The following is a 17235-nucleotide window of genomic DNA, read 5'->3' on the forward strand; positions in this document are numbered from 1 at the left end:
ATCCGGTAAGATATCTAGCGCCGGCCCTCAATAAGGCTTAAGTATATGTGGGAATTTATTTATTCAGAACTTTGATAAGCCATAAGCATGTGCGAGAAATTGACATAAGTACAATAAATAACTAAACTAATACAATTCAGGCTTAATTGTCTCAGTGCACGATTGAAGCAAGATAAAATTTAACGGAACAACTTGTCTTTAGTCGCCAAGCTCATGATGTAAAGCCAAATATATACAGTGAAGGATAGCTAAATTTGATGATTATAGCTGCTAATTTTAAAGGTTTCGGATATCGCAGGTGAAGTTTTCCAATTAACGGATTTTCTAAAGAAATGTGGAGAAGCAGTAATAAATGAAGATAATATAAAAGCAGTTTTTCATTGTGATAACAATGCTTCTCAATCATCAAATTAATTAATGAATGGCAAAATCTGCAGTATGGTTCTAGATCCAGAAAATACCACTACCGATAGTGAAGAAAGTGACAGAGAAGTTACAGAAAACAAGAAAATTTCGATTGATAAGTTAGTCGGAATTCTCGAAACAGTAATTACAGGACTTCAACAATGTAACTAAACAAGAGATTATGTCTGTCTACAGAATTAAAGAGAAAGTATTAGCACAAAAAACGAAGCAACTTAAACAACTTACATTGAAAGAAATGTTTAATAAGGTAAACAAATAAGGAGTATGCTTTTTTTTGGACATTTTGATAACCTTTAGATCATAAATACTTCAATATTTCATAAATCACGATTTCATATTTTAATTTTATAATTTCTACATGCCATCTACTAGATCTAGATCTTACTAGATTTAAAATGACGATCTAATATCCGGAAAAATCCCAAATCTGGAATCGCCGAAGTCCCGACGAGTTTGGATTTTGGACTTTGTACTGTATAACATTTCGATAACATTAACTGGATTACTGAATGTAGTAAGCAATGTATTTTCTACATTTTCATATAGGAAAGAGCGGGAATTCAGCAATTCAATAACAATATCCGAACTTTAACATTTACTATGATCACATTAAGTGGCATCTACTGTTCATTGGTTCTTCTAAAACCAATGTACAACCAACACATTAAGGATTCAATAACAAATAAGTCCTGCAGAAAAATAAATGCATCCCCAATCCCTTGACTAGGAATATGGGAGTAGCTTGTTTTAAATTAAACACTGGAAAAGACTATTTACAAAGACTTAAATTATGTAAAAATGAAACCTGGATTTGATTAGTTTGCAGGAAAATAAAGACTATCTGCATATGAGAAGGAATGCCTTTATGGAGGACTTCAAATAGCTCAGATCTATGTTACATATTAGGAAAACCACTAAAACTCACATGCAACTCATTGCTTATAACTGGTTGGTCTACAAACACTTTTTTATGCAATTCAATAAAATTTCTAGAGCTAAATTAAAGATCTTGGGTCACGTTGAGTGGCAAAACTCTGGAAGTTGGTTATTTACAAGGCCATGTTGAAAATATGAAAATAAAGTTAAGATCACATTTTGACACATTAATAAAACTCATAAAGATGCATAGTAGTGTAATACAATATAACACATCACCAAGTCTAAATTTTTCTTCAAAAATTCTACTAAAAAATGGTTGAAATATATGTATATATAAAAAAACAGTTTAGAAGACGTATGCAAAATCATAATATTTTTTAAGTTTAATGAGTGTTTCAAAAATGTTAAACAAACAAAGAAACTTAGATAACAGTTTTAAGTGCATTCATCAGAAACAGTTTTATGTGCATTCGTTAGAAACTAAATGAATGTTACCTTGATCTACGGATTTCAAAATCTTCTATTGTATATGTTCTATTGTCTACGTCAGACCTATAGAAGAGAACTTTCCCTGAAATTGCCATTTCTACTATTACACCAATAATATTAAAATCAAAATCTCTTCTTCTAAAAAAACATTTATTTGCAATATACAAAACCCACACACAAAATACAAAGAAAATTTTTTATCAGGTAAAAGCTTTTCAGGTATGATGCTTAAAATTATAAAATCAAGAACATATAAAAACAGCACAAAACAATTACAAAAGGGGGGAATGCAAAATGACAAAATACAAAACAAACAAGCAAAACAAAAAGACCTCTTTTTTCTTTCTAAACGTTTAAGAGTGACAGCTGACAGTTTAGGTTTTTTAGGGAGCTGAGGAGTTGGAGGTTTAGCGGCAACCTGCATGAAAGAAAATAAAATTAGGAACCATTAACAAAAATATTAATAGGTATGCATCATTTAGGTTAAAATAACTCACCAAACAAATATTAATTCTGAAGTCAAACAATAAAAATCAGCATTATATCTGCAAATTTCCACAGGACTAGTTCCGATGGTTGTACCGAACCAGCAACCTCAGCTGCCAAAATGCAAATGAACAAGATAAATTATAGTGATAGATAAAATAAGAATGGCTGGAGAGGAGTTAAGCTACTGGCGACATCTATTGATGAAACAAGAAAACTGAAGGCATTTCACATTCAAAAAAAAATCTTTCTGTTCTAGTTAATGACCCTAATTCCAATCCATCTTTACCTTCAGCCTTTAAGAAAATTATGTTTAGTTAAGCTACTGGCACCATCTGTTTCATCAACATACAGCACCAGTAGCTTAACTCCTGTCCAACCTGTTATCTTACCTTATCTTGTTCATCTGCACTTTGGCAGCTGAGGATGATGGTTTGGTAAAACCATCAAAACTAGTCCTGTGAAAATTTGCAAATATAACGCTGATTTTTGTTGGACTTCTAAATTAATAGGTATGCATCATACCAAATACTTTATTCAGCAGTGCTAAAGTAAATGTTATGCTAAAGAAGCAAAATATTTTATAACTTTGTGTAAAGATCTTAAAAAAGATAAGCTAAAAATAAATTATATATATATATATAAATACATACACACAGTCTATACATGCATGTAAAAAATCAAGTTTAACTTTTATGTTTCCATTAATTCTTATCATATGCAATCAACTAATAAATAGTAATAATAAATAGTAATTTTTTTAATTTTGATACAGGCGAAAATTATGTGCTAAAACAATTATTGTTCGATACGTAAATTTAAACTCTCTTATGTCTACGACAGTTTGATGTAACAATTGTAGTTTATCCATTGTAGAGTAAATTTTGAAAAAAAGGAAAATGGAGATGACATGAGAGCATTATCATGCTATGATTTCTCATAATTTAAAGGTGGGGCTAAATCAAGAAGAATGCTTACAACATCTACAATTAGCACATGGAAATGAAGCTTTATCTCAAGCCACTGTATTGAGATGTTTTAGAAAATTTTGAAGAGGTTCAAATTCTCTTCTGGGGAAAAACACATAGGAAGTCCTTTGTCAGCCATAATCCCAGAAAATGTGTCAGACATACAAAAAATGTTAATCAATGATAAGCATTGTATCTACTAAATGATACAGAAAGACTTAACATTGTATCCACAACTATACATAAAATCACACATGAATATGAAATAAATTAGTGTATTGTTGGGTCTACCATAAATTAACAGAACACCAAAAAAACCACAGCTTGTTAGAATCAGCAATGAAAGTGGAAAATTACTTAATGATGGCAGACACCATATTATTTCTAAAATCAAAATCAGAACTTGTGATGAAAAACACATACCATTGTTTGATGCATCAAAATTATGGGTCTTTGAAGATGAACCTAACTAATAATAGTAAAACGACAACAAGGAATGGAAAAAGTAATGTACACTGCTTTTTGAAAACAATCAAGTTAGAGGAAAAAGAAGACCAACCAACTAACTGGTACACCACTAAATGTCTTCCAGAAATTTTTCGGGAATTGAATATTTGAGGACTAATGCTTCACCACGATAATACATCTCCTCATTCAACAGAAAAAAAGAAAAAAAAAACTTATTTCCTGCACAAAAACATACTGAAGTGACAGAATATCCACTGTATTCTCCAGATCTGGCAATGCATGACTTTTGGCTGTTTTTTAATGTAAAATAAAATTTATATGGTGGTCAATTCCATTCTTCCAGATGATGAGGATATAAAAGCATGTTTTTCATCAATTCTAACAAATGCATGTCTTGAAGCATTTAGTCTTTGAAAAATTTGCCTATAAAAATGCACTGATATTGGAGGTAATTACTTTGAACACATCTAAAATTTGGCAAGTTTAATATGCACCATTTAGCTCATTTAAGATTTAGTATCTCAAAAATTTCACAGTGACATTAGTATTTTAAAATGAAATTTACAGTTATTAATATGTTGGCCTTATATAAGATTCAGTTACATACAGATAGAGTTATTACCAGGATTAAACAGAAGGGCTAGCTCATTCCTTTGCGTGATTCCTCGCCAACGGGATCCTCGTATGGGGGGGGGGGAAGGTAGCAGGAAGTAGTCTGACATCACTATGTTGCATCTGCTCTAACTTCGCCTGTTTAAAACTAGCAATGTGGATATCCAAAATTAATTTTAATCACATACACTTTTTTTCTAGTAAAGCATTGTCCCAATCAAACTGACGGCTCACATTCCAAATGCAGCCTTCGAAGTAACTTTACGCTGCCTGCAAATACTTTTCCCATAAATTTATCAGCACTATTATGACAAGAATTTGAAGAAAAAGTTTAAGATTTTAATGGTTTAGAGTCCAGTTTTATGTTATATTCATTACCAAAAATGAATGTAACTCTTCAGAAAATCTAGAAATAGAGCTAAATAATTTACACTGTAATATAAATCTTAAAAGATTTTAAGATACAAATTTGATTAACTTTTATTAGTACTCCTCAAAAGATAAATATCTTAAGTTACAAATTTTTGCAATAAGAATACTTGCTTTGTTTTTGAGTACATTTACATGTGACCAGTTTTTTCTTCGTATTGAAAATTAGTAAGTCTATGAAAAGAACCAGACTGCTGATGAGTATCTACAATTTGTGATGATACTTTTTGTGAAATTTAATCCAAGATTACAAACTTCAAGAAAATAGAAACATCGTAAGGTGATGTAGCTAAAAGATGCAGTAAAAAAAAAAAAGAAAAAAAAAAAAAAAAAAAGAGGATATTTAGAGTAATTTATATACAAATATTACTTTTTCTCTTTCGTGTCATAAAAAAATCTCATAATTAAAAGCAAAAGAATAGGTTATCATTATTTAATCTCAAGTTTTATTCTTGGGAAGCTTTTGTATATTTCTTTTTAGTTTAAATCAAAAGTAAGTTACTCAGTAATTCAACATATTACAATTAGTTGAATAAATGCCACATTGAAAATTCTAAAATTTAACTGTCTGTCTGAATTTGAAATTGTGACCAACAGAAATTTCTTCCAGATACCAACTTTTAGATTTCGTGCAAATTTGATATTTTTCTTTATGTTATTTTCATTCATATGTTTTCACAAGTATCTAGTAAAAAGTTTTTAATTAACAAACGTTGTTTTGTTTAAAAAAAAAAATACTGTCTCTCTCTCTTTTTTTTTTTTTTTTTGTTTGTTTTGTTTTCAATTGCTGCCCATTAGATACTTTCAAATTGTGCATTGGCCCATGTGCAATGTAAGTTTGAGACCACTGTTGTAAAGTATCGTTTATGTAATATGTCTTCTTGAGTTGTGGCAAAGTGCCATAAAATGTACAGAAATGAGAAAGACAGGGATATTGTATTTCATATTTTTCCAAAGGTCAATTTGCTTTTCGGTAAAAAAAATGGATACATGTGTCAAAGACAGGATTCTATTAATGTGAAGAATGCAAGAATTTGATATGAACATGTTCTATACAATCATTGTGAAGATCACATGAAAAATCGCTTACTTGGATTGCTGCAAAAACAAGTGTTAAAATCCAATACTTTGCGAAGAAACGAAAAATAATGCAGAGTACTTTTGGAAGATTACACGAATTAAGTTTGAAGAAAAGGCATGAAGAAATGTCCTAACGGTAAAAATACACAAAAATGCATTGATTATTTGTAAAAAACAAAGCTGGCTCAGTATTTAAGGCAATTTATAATCATATAGAATGTCAAAGTAATTTTGCATCAAAAAGATCTTCCTCCTTCGGCCCTCTGTTGAAAGATTAAGTAATTCTCATATCAAGCTCAAGGCAATGATCTTGTACTTATTAAAATGTAATATATGTGTATATATGTGCATATAAGTTAGAAAATTATTTTAAAAATACCTGTTATTATATCAAATCAGAAGAGAAACACGCCAATGTAAAATTTATAATTAGGTCTAAAAAGCAATCTTAGATTAGATTAAATTTTGAATAAAACTATCAATTTCAGAAGCAGTCAAATGTAAGTTCCTCTTCTTTAACAGCAGGGGGGGGGGAACTTACATATATATTCAAAACTACGCCAAAGCAAGTTTTTTGGGGGGAAAGGGACTAACTTTAAAAAACTTTTATTATAGTTATCTTAGAAAGAGTATTAGAATTCTTTCACTTAGTATGCAGATGAAGAAAAGATAATGGATGCCATAGTTTTTTCCATCATGATTTAATAATAAATGCACAGTAGAAAAAACCTGCAACTTTTAAGAAAATGCAGCATATTTTATCTATTATTTTAAAATTAATAAATAAGTACTATTAACTTTTTAACATTATAAATGCTTACAGTAATAACATCTTCTCTTCTAAATTAAAGCTATTTTTTCATGCACGGTTTTCTTAAATTTAAATTCTCTTCTAAATTAAAGCTATTTTTTCATGCACTGTTTTTTTAAATTTAAAACATTTATTTCTCTGCTGCAAATTGCAGTCAGTGTCAACATGACTATGTCATCACTCCTCACTTTCTGTTTAAGGGGGAAAAGCTCTATGAACTAGCCCTCCTCTTCTAAGTCAAAGTTATTATCATATTGGTCTCACTATAACAATTAGAATAATGGACTTGCATTCCACAATGCATGTTAAAATTGAAGAATATTTACAGAAATAAAACTGAACTATTACTAAGTGAAAAAATATTAAAAACAATTTTGCAAAAGCATTATTTGACATGAATTAACATGTTTAGCACTTGTATCTAAAAATATTGAGTTAAATTTATGAAAAATTAAAAACGAGAAAATGATCCTCCATGCTTTGAAACCAATTTTACCATAGTATGGACATGCAGCTCAATGCTATCACTTTTAGATGATTCACCCTAAACCATTCAAAAAAGCTTCCATTGAAATAGGATCTTTCATGAACAAAAAAATCTGATGTGTACACCACGACTTCCTTGTATGGAATATTAAATTATACACACTTTTTCTTGCATTTCATTTAAACTTATTGGATTGAATAAAATCTACTTCGCCAACAGCACATAAACCACAATAGAATAAATGCATTCTTTAAAATTCACTCTAGTATTTGTTTACCATAGCGACACTCTGGCACTAGATTCACTTAACAGTATTATATTTCGTTCATATTATAACTCATAATGCACAATATTTATATCATTTAAAGAATAGAATTATCTAATCATTGCCACATGTTCTATTCAAATACTATAATAAAGCTAGAATTATGTATAAAAGAAATTAAGCAAACAAAACAAAAAGGAAACAGTTTTTCACAGACGATTGAGTATTTCTCATTCAATTAATTCAGTTCTTACTTCATAAGAAGGCAAAAATACATAAAAACTCAAAATATCTATATTAAAAATTACGAAGTAAATCTTAAACACTTATTTCCTCGAAAAAATTCCAAAAAGGATTAAGCATGATTTAATTGGGAATAATAAATGAAGGTGTTATCTTTGTTGTTGCAAAGCTAAGTTTCTCTAGATTGGCAACAAATCCACTAGTCTGCTGTTTCAAATGTAAACAATCAATGGCCGCCATAAAAAAAGAGGCTTAGCGGCACTTGAACAACTTTAAAATTGTTGATAACAGTCACGTTTTTTTGGGGGGGAGGTAATATGAAGTGATTTATTAGTTTATTTAGTTCCTGCTTTTAGGGATTGCTTTGCCTTTGTGGCCTCTTATTTTGAAGATAAGTGCCTTCCCCTTCCTATGAAACTATTGATCTTTCAGTTCTGAATGCAGCAACATTTAAATTGTACAAATAGCTCAAACAAGAAAAGGAGATATGAGCAAATACACTCTCAATGGGCCTTGCCAACCAGTTCTTCCCAAGATTCGAGAAGCTCATGTCACATCGACCTTGTACTCGTATTACACTATATAAATATGCCTCTGAACATTCAGACAAGCAGTTATTGTTGCTAGTTTGTTGTTATTCAGCTGTGAGATTTAGCATGAGCTTAATTGTGATTTAGAGTTTACTTGGTAAGTTATTTTGGCAACTGATATTTCTTGAACACTAAGGAGGAATTGCTTAATATCCATATTCTCTTTGAGCTCAGTTACTTATTTTATTGCATATAGTTGATTTTTGGAATAAATTGGCAATTTCTCCTTGTTTATTGGGAGTGATCGTTTAGAGAGATATCAATTAACCCATAGCCCATAACAACTGGTCTCAGAGTTGTGGATTTTTTTTTAAAGTCAAAACCAGGAAGATGGAAGAGTTACTGACAGTTGTTACAGAAATTAATACTACCAGCCAAAACAAAACAGCAACTAAAGATGCTGAAATGAAGACCTTGATTGAAACAAATGCTGAGATGACCTTCAGTGATGGAAAATGCTGTTGTGATGAGGAAGGATGGAACAGAAATAAAGGAGAGCACTGCTGCCGTCGAAGGGGAAATTCTCAGCACTGTAAATGACACAGCAGTCACTATAGAAGAAAAATAAGAGAGAGAGAGAATGTTAATCAAGAAATTTCTGCATTAAACAAGACATAAAACAAAGAAATTCTAAGATTAAAACAAAAGTTTTAGGTCCCGTTTCATCTATAAACAAGATGACAACCCAATCTGCTTTGAACAATATCCAGTTCAGCTTTCTCATAGCAGTTAAGGTCTTGCCATATGACACGTCATCACAGAACACATATAAGACTCAGTTTGAAATGATTTTGCAGGCAAATCAGTAGGATATTGTCACCTGCATTTTTCAAAGAGGTTGCTGGTATTTTACAGATGTTTCCAGCTGAAAAATTTTCAGATATTGAAGCCTTAGTTAATATTAAGACACAATAACACGGCAAATCATTTGCGGTTTTGCAGCTGAGGATGGTGGTTTGGTAAAACCATCGAAACTAGTCTTGTGAAAATTTTGTAAATATAATGCTGATTTTTGTTGTTTGACTTCCTTAGTTAATATGTTAGAACTGCAATGAAATGAAACATTTTTCAAGAATTACCACCGACTGCATTTAAGACCTGACAACATAAAATCAAGCCCTTTAAGAATTAGGTACCAACACTGAAAAATGAATAAAATTAGCATTTACAGACTGTGACCAAGAAATTAAGATATACTGATTCTTTAATATTTTGTGGTTGCTGTTATGAATAATAATGTAGTATAACAAACACTCCAGATAGCTGATAAATAAAAATTTAAAGACTGAAAACACACTGAGTCTTCAATATTTTGTGGGTACTGTTAGGGATTTGGCCATACAACAAGTACTCTGGATACCTGATAATAAAGATTTAAAGAGTGCTAAAGAGAATGCCATGAAAATGAAGATTGCACAAGAAAATGAAGAAAAGATCATTGGTTTAGAAGTGGTGCCAACAGTGCAGAAGACATACAAATAAAAGTGGTGATGGAGCTGACGAAAAATTTTGAAGGTGGTGGAAACTTCCAAAGTGAAATGGAACAGTAATTCAGCTTATATTCCATGACTTTGAGCTAACAAAGAAAATGGCTTTTTGATGCAACTGCTGCTCTTGGCCACTCTCACAGAGGATGATTGCTAATTGAATCATGAGGATGATTACTAATTGAATCACGAGGATGATTACTAATTGAATCACTGCTTAAAAAATACTTTCATGTTATTAATATGACAATTTAGGATATTCAGATCATAAACAACTTCCTATTTTGTGTTTCCTAGTTCTACATTCTATCAGTTAATTGCCAATTTCGCTTTTAATTTAAATGATGCCATAGCTAATGAATACTCATCATGCTCAAAAAGCATATTGATTTTAAACAACCGCACACAACCACATTCTAACATCTGTCTATTACATAACATGATATCAATTGCCTAATTTATATATTTCTTGCACTAACCTATGTGCAGAAGTCCAATTATACTTTCAATTCCAAATAATGAAAATAAATAATTGCACCATTGCAGACTGGTAGAAAAGTTTAATCAGAAAACATATATTTTCTTTTCTTTTACCCTTTAATTTCGATGAGCTGCAGGGTCAAAAATAAGTGACTCTTAAAAAATCATTTCTAACAATCAAACCTATATGAAAAATTATTCTGATGTGAAACATTACTTTGCCAAACAAGTTCACTCATTTAATGAGTGCTTTTGAATACTGTATTAGCTCAAATGTATATATTCTCTGCCACTTTTTTAAAGTGTTTACTACAGCAGGGAAAGATTTGCATATAAGACAGCTGATATGAAATGCAGAAGATATTCTAAAAGAAAGAAAATGTAATGGCCTAAATGCTATAACTTGTGAAAAAACTAGATAAAATAACAGCTCATTTTTAAATACTTCAGCATCTTTATAACTCAAGAACATCAAATTTAAATTTGAATTACTAGCAGTTTTATTATATATAAAGAAATGTATATCTATTATAACAAATAACTCAATGGTAGTACATAAGTGACTGCATAATTTTTTACAATCAATTTAAATATCTAGCATTCTACAAACACAGTAAAATGTTTTATTACATTTAAGTTCCTATTCAAATATGAGATACATTTTAGAAAGCATCCCCACACATCATGCAAAAAGTATTAATCTTCTATGTGTTAATTTTATAAAGAATATCATAATAAAAATAAAATATTAATATATTAAATATCTAGTATTTTTACTTCAGAAGATGCAGGGCTTTCTTTCAAATTCTTCTCCTTCTTTTGTTTAAGGCGAAGATGGCGAGATTCTGCAATGATTTCCATCCTTTCTTTTGTGCTTATTTTATAAAAAATATCGTGAACACTGTCAAGAGTGTTAAACAGCTAAGAAGAAAATATTTAAACTAAATATTAGAAAACAGATATTGTAAAAATAATGCATTATTATTTATCATGTAAAGAGAAACTATGTCACTATTCATGGTTGCACAGATGTAACTGCAAAATCTATGTACATTTGATTCAAACTATTGAACTACAATATTTTTTTTAATGCAGAAGTTTTGATAAATATGTTTTAGATGGTATAATATTCTGACACAACACATTTATAAACTACAGCAATTTGGAGTAACATGTAATGAAAGTCCAAATAATTCCATTTTCTCATGGAGTTTAACTGGCACATATAATTTAAAATCAAAATTCATAAATAAATTGACTTGCACATTATTACAATTTTAAGAGTTCAGTACAACTGGAACCTTTGCAGATGATATTTCCATCTCAGCAGCCAAAATCCAAATGATATATCCAATTTCCAAACTTCACATCCAGTCATTGAACTCTGTGACAATGCATCAAGAATGATTAATCTAAAGCTATCCCACAGAATGCAGAGTGCTCATAGAATCCCATAACGTGCAGGTAGAGACATTTTTTTTTTTTTTTTTTTTTTTTTTTTTTTTTTTTGTTTCCCATTTTATGAGCAGATAGCACATAAATCAGCCAGCACAAAGGCAATTCAAACAAGGCAGCTGCAATAAATGGCAGAATTTTGGGTACTCTTCTGTTATCAGGAACAGATTCAGAAATGTATGCACATATGCCCATGTGTATGTATGTATGCGAGTATATGTACACATATACTCACATACATATAGGGTAATTGTAAATTATTTTTAAAAATTAAGAGGGGTGATAGTACTCATCCAGATGAGCAATAATTACCATAGAACATAGAGTTGCATTCAACTCTGAGATGCAGAAAAGAGGGATATTAGAATTCCAACCTGAACTTACAACAGTGTTGGGAGAGAGAATGAATGAGACGAAAAGCTGCACAATCAGTTTAGTGGAAAAGTCACAGAGAATGCACAAAATCGATAAAACCGAAAACTTGTCGTTCGAGTGTTAATTCGAGCTCGGACTTTGAAGGCAAACACTGAAATGCACATCTTTGGTTGGCAAGGGCTCAACCTCTCATTTATATATCTTTTCTGAATAATTCATTAAAAAATTTATTAAAACAAAATTCTAAACAGTGTTGGGGGGAATCTCAAAATAACAACTGTGATTAAAAAATACCACGATGTAAAAATAAAAAAAAATAATAATAATAAAGGGGGGGAAGGATAATTTTTCCATCCCACACAGAATGAGAGAGAAAGAGAAATAGGTTGCCACAAAGAGAAGTTTGGCCAGTGAATAATTCTTGGCACAAAATAAAAAAAGTGCGCCAAGGTAAATTTTCAAATTACTGATTAAATTTAACATCAAATTTTACAAAATTTGGTTTTTAGATATAATTTGAGTCGTAGAATTGAAACGTGGGAAAAAATTTGCATGTCATTTCAGAAAAAGTTAGATTTGTATCAAAATGCATGTGTTACAAGAATACTATATAAAAATCTAATATTTATCTTTATCTTAGTCATGCTTTTAAGACATGAAAAATGAATATTGTCAATCGGCCGGGTAGAACAGGAGATATAGAACAGTCCCCCCCCCTTTTTTTTGGTTAAATCATTTCTTATGGGGTTGATTATTTATATATGTAGAAATTTTGGTCTGTTTTTAAGCATTCTTTTATGGCATGACATTTTCTTTATAAGGCAGTATACTTGAATATCATAATTGTAAATCATACAATTTCTACATAGCATATAGAAAGATTATAAAATTTAGATTTTAAATACCTGTACAAGCAATTGTTTTTGAAGTTTTAGATCAGCTTCAGAAATTTGACCTCCTTTCAAGGCCTGCTCTTTTCTTAGTTTTCCTAACAGCAAAAGAGTATCCTAAAAAATAAATAAATAAAATAAAATTTTCATTAAAATTATAAAGTTCATAAATAATTTCTAAACATAAAACTTAACTTGAATACCTGAAGTGTATTTGTTAACTGTTGAACACGTTCAGTCTTCAACAAACGTCTGGTTAAGTAACCTTTAACAAATGCTGGAAGCTTCTCGAATTTCTTCAAAATGGCAGGTTCATTAACCTAAAATTGACAGTTAAAAAAAATAAATAAATTAAAGTTTAATTAAATAAATGTCGCTGAAAAAACATTTAATTTTGGAAGGGAAAAAATACTACTTAAAACTTACTAAAGGAAAGTCTTTCAATAACAGAATACCATTAAATACATTTATGAGAGGTGGAGAAAATAAAACTTAATTGTAAAAAATAGTTCAGTTAATTTTCCAACATTTACAGCACTGAAAAAAAAAAAAAAAAAAAAAAAGGACTTAAAAGAAATTTACAGTAGTTGTTCCCTCCCTCGCCACATACAAATGTTACTCACCAGATTAATTTTTTCCTTTTTCTTTATTTTATTGCACAAAGGGGCATGACTTTCAAATCTTGCTTGACAGCATAAACTGGTATGCTCTCGAGATAACACATAAGTTTTATTTGGACTTTTGGATTCTTTACATGGTTCTGTAATTCCATTAGATAAATGCTGTACTTCTTTCATGTCATCTGAACTCTCAAAACTATTAAAATATAAACTTTGATCTTTCACAGGCTTGTGATTCAAATTTTCAGATGTACAAAAATTATGAACATTATGAGAAAATTTCTCACCATATAAAAGTTCAGGAGGTCTAGAGTAAGGGCTTACTTTACTGAAAGCATATATATTCTGATCTAGAATTTTAGGACTTTTATTGCTATTTGATGTAGTATCTAGATCACTAGAACAAGATGCATAGAACATTCTAGAGTTAGTATCATTAAAAATATTATTTCTAACATGATCATTGTGCATTTGTGATCGTATGTGTATATCTATTGCATCTACAACATTTTTCTCACTTGTATTAGGACTCTTCGGACTAGAAGTATTTCCAGGCTGAATATGTGAAACTGAAATCATGCTATCATTTCTTAACTCTTTTCCATGAATTGGCAAAAAATTATAATTACCTTCACTTAGCATATCTCCATTCATTGTATTTTCATACCTAGTATGATCTTTGATAGCATTTATATCAGTTGCATTATCACAATTAAGAGATTCTGAATTGTGTTCAGAATTTACTCCATTTACCACAGAAGGCAAGGCTCTAATTTTGTTTCTCGTATCTAAAAATGCATCAGGTACATGTTCCAAATGTTCAAAAGAGCTTTTACTGTGCTCACCAAAGTCCCTGTTATGTTCAAGATAACTGCCAGGTGAGAGGACACCTGAATTCTGACTAGAGGAAACATCTTGTGCAACTAGTTCTTCGCATATGTTATTACCATCATCAAAAGAACCAATATCAGATAATGCACTAAAACCTTCAGCTGAAATGGAAAAAAAAAAGTTATTAAAATGCATCAACTAGGATAATAGTTAAATGTTATATGTACACATTTTAAATAAAACATTATAACATTTTTACATTAATTACACAACAGGAAATAATTTTACAAATAGGGCTGCGCCTAACATAGTGAATGCAATCTGTTCCAGAACAACATTTATACTGTGAAATGTCTATTATGTGGGATACCATTTCCTAGAATTTAACATGGGAACAATTATAATCCGTTCCCAAGCACAGTCCAAAATCACATAACATTGTAAACAATTTTAGAGAAAATTAGAAACCTAATTCACATTGAAAATGTTAAGAATTAATTAATTTATTAGTTATATAAATATTTACATCCATTATGTATGTCCATACTTGCATAACTGTTTGGTACTGTTCTGTTATCGGGACCGGATTCAGATATTGCCAAAAGCTTGCACTTTGGCGAAAAATTCAAGGCATAAAAATAATCGGAAAAACATTTACAATACCATTAAGATAAAAAATATTCAAGAGGAAAAATAGCAAACATTTGACAAATTACAAAATTTTTAATGCAAATTAAAAAACTTGCCAAAGAAATCATACACACACACACACACACAAAAAAAAAGTTTGGGAATTAGCATTGACATGGAGGCATAAAACTGCGAATATCATTTAAAATGTCTGAAAAATATGCATTTTAGGGCACTTTTGCCGCCATATAAACTCAATTAAATATGAATCTAATTGAGATAAAATAATATGCCAAATAAGTATTAATTTAGAAGTCAAAAACGGTCAGTGCCGCATTGGCACTTCTTTCGCGGCTTCGCTCTGTGCCATAACATTTTAATAGTTTGTGTGTGACAACCAGTACCAGGATCGATAAAATTATATAGTATATGGTTAATGCAGAAATGTTCAAAATTGACCTCTTTCAGCTCTTCAGTGTTACACCTTTCCAACAGTTTGAGTATACTGTAGTACCATTAATAATCTTTTCTACAATAACTTTAAGCAAAGTTCTGGCATAGTGGTTAGGCACAGCAACTAGAAACATTCTTTTGTTTCTTGGAAAATCCCGCTACACACCCACTAGAATAGAAGAATATGACCAACACTGTTTTTTCGGTGCGAAAACAGGCTTTTGGCCAACTTTGACAATATTACCAGTGCCACCTATTTTAACCCCTTATATTTAACCCCTTCCCTTACATAACTATTCCAATCAACAACAATGCAATGATTCATATCAAGTTAATTTTGAGAACATAATTCTATTTTTTCCCTTGGTAAAAAATATCTTTACATCTCCATTTCGGTGTTTCCTCTGAAGTACAGCTTCATTGTATGGCTTTTCAGGCACTTTTTTTTTTTTTTTTTGAATGAATTATTCCTTATTCCTGAGGAAATTTTATGGCAGATGTTTCAACATTAAGCAAGTCCCAAATTTTTATATTACTTAAAAAAAAAAAGCAAAAACAGTCTAGTTTTATAATGATTTAAAACTAAATTTTCGCGACTTCATACGAATGAGTTTATCAGAACATTTGGTGACAATTCCGGTCCCAATAACAGAACAGTACCAATTCTTCTGTTAAACTTGATATGAATATTCCTAGTCAATTACAATATGAAAGTCTCAGCAATCCTTGACCTTATTGCATTATCTGTTTAGTTTTCTGAAAGGTCTATGTTTCCAAAAATTAGCTTAAGTTGTTAAAATTCATAAAAATTTATAAAAATCTCTCAGTTCTAGTTAATGCTTCCAATTCCAATCTGTATTAACCCTCAGCTTTAAAGGAAATTATTTCATAGTTGTTTTCATTTTTCATCAACAGATGGTACCAGTAGTTTGACTTATTTCCTTTCATTTTTATCCTTTGCGCTTCAACAGCTGAAGGACGAGATTATATATTGTAATTCGACGAGATTATATATTGTATATTGATTTCATATTGTAATTGACTAGGACTAATCACCTTCAAAACTAATCCCACAAATTTACAAATATTATGTTGATTCTTGCGGCATTTAGCAATAAAAATAATTCACATCTTTGATTAGAATATTTAAAAAATATAATGTATTTTTACCAAAAAGTTTATTTCCATATTTATATAAAAAAAAACTTATTTCATGCACATCTTATGTGTCAACACAACTCCTTAGCAGAAGTTGCCAAACTCTGGCAACCACACATGTAACTACATAGTTTGACATTTAATGTACTACACCATTGACTGTGACAGTGTCACAAGCTGCACAATTTAGTGCCAACTATGGATAACATAAAAACACTCTCACAACATCTACACTTTCATTTCATGCAACATTGATTGATTCTTAATAAGCCACCTGTTGTTTTTATGAGCAAAAGTAACTGTTATTGCAGTATTTTTTCTTCCACTTTGGAAAAAAAAATATATTATGTGGCTGCATTTTAGTTTGTTTATAGCTGGCCCAGAGCCAGAGAATCAATGTGGAAAGAAACCTTTTCAGTACAAAAACAGAGCAGATCGAATCCTTCCTCAGTAGTTGGTATTTGATGGATTATGCAGAGAGACTGACAAATGTTTTACTGTAAGAGATGCACATAGAAGTGCAGTTTAGAATTCCACAGGAATGACTCATGCAACTTTGACAGGATCATTGCCAACCTTCACAGTTCGATGGTAACTAACTTTCATGATCAGAGGGTAATACA

General features: G+C 30.5%; 1 protein-coding gene across 4 annotated transcripts in view; it reads right to left on the reverse strand.

Annotated features, from left to right (window-relative positions):
* The window catches only part of Cp110 (Centriolar coiled coil protein 110kDa), a 70026-nt gene that overhangs the window by 13131 nt on the left and 39660 nt on the right, over window positions 1–17235 (reverse strand). For 2 of the 4 annotated variants that reach the window (XM_035356816.2, XM_085821528.1), the window contains 6 exons: window positions 13544–14532; window positions 13124–13240; window positions 12936–13037; window positions 10978–11121; window positions 2127–2212; window positions 1801–1857 (listed from right to left, as the gene is read on the reverse strand). In XM_035356816.2, coding sequence (XP_035212707.2) covers window positions 1801–1857; window positions 2127–2212; window positions 10978–11121; window positions 12936–13037; window positions 13124–13240; window positions 13544–14532 — 1495 coding nt within the window. Of the gene's footprint in view, window positions 1–1800; window positions 1858–2126; window positions 2213–8646; window positions 8785–10977; window positions 11122–12935; window positions 13038–13123; window positions 13241–13543; window positions 14533–17235 lie in introns of those variants that run through there. The other 2 variants (XR_015042465.1, XR_015042464.1) reach the window with 2 other exon arrangements.

The sequence above is a fragment of the Stegodyphus dumicola genome, chromosome 8, assembly GCF_044657685.1.
Source record: "Stegodyphus dumicola isolate Sdum_Otavi_A_Nest chromosome 8, ASM4465768v1".
Lineage (NCBI taxonomy): Eukaryota > Metazoa > Arthropoda > Arachnida > Araneae > Eresidae > Stegodyphus > Stegodyphus dumicola.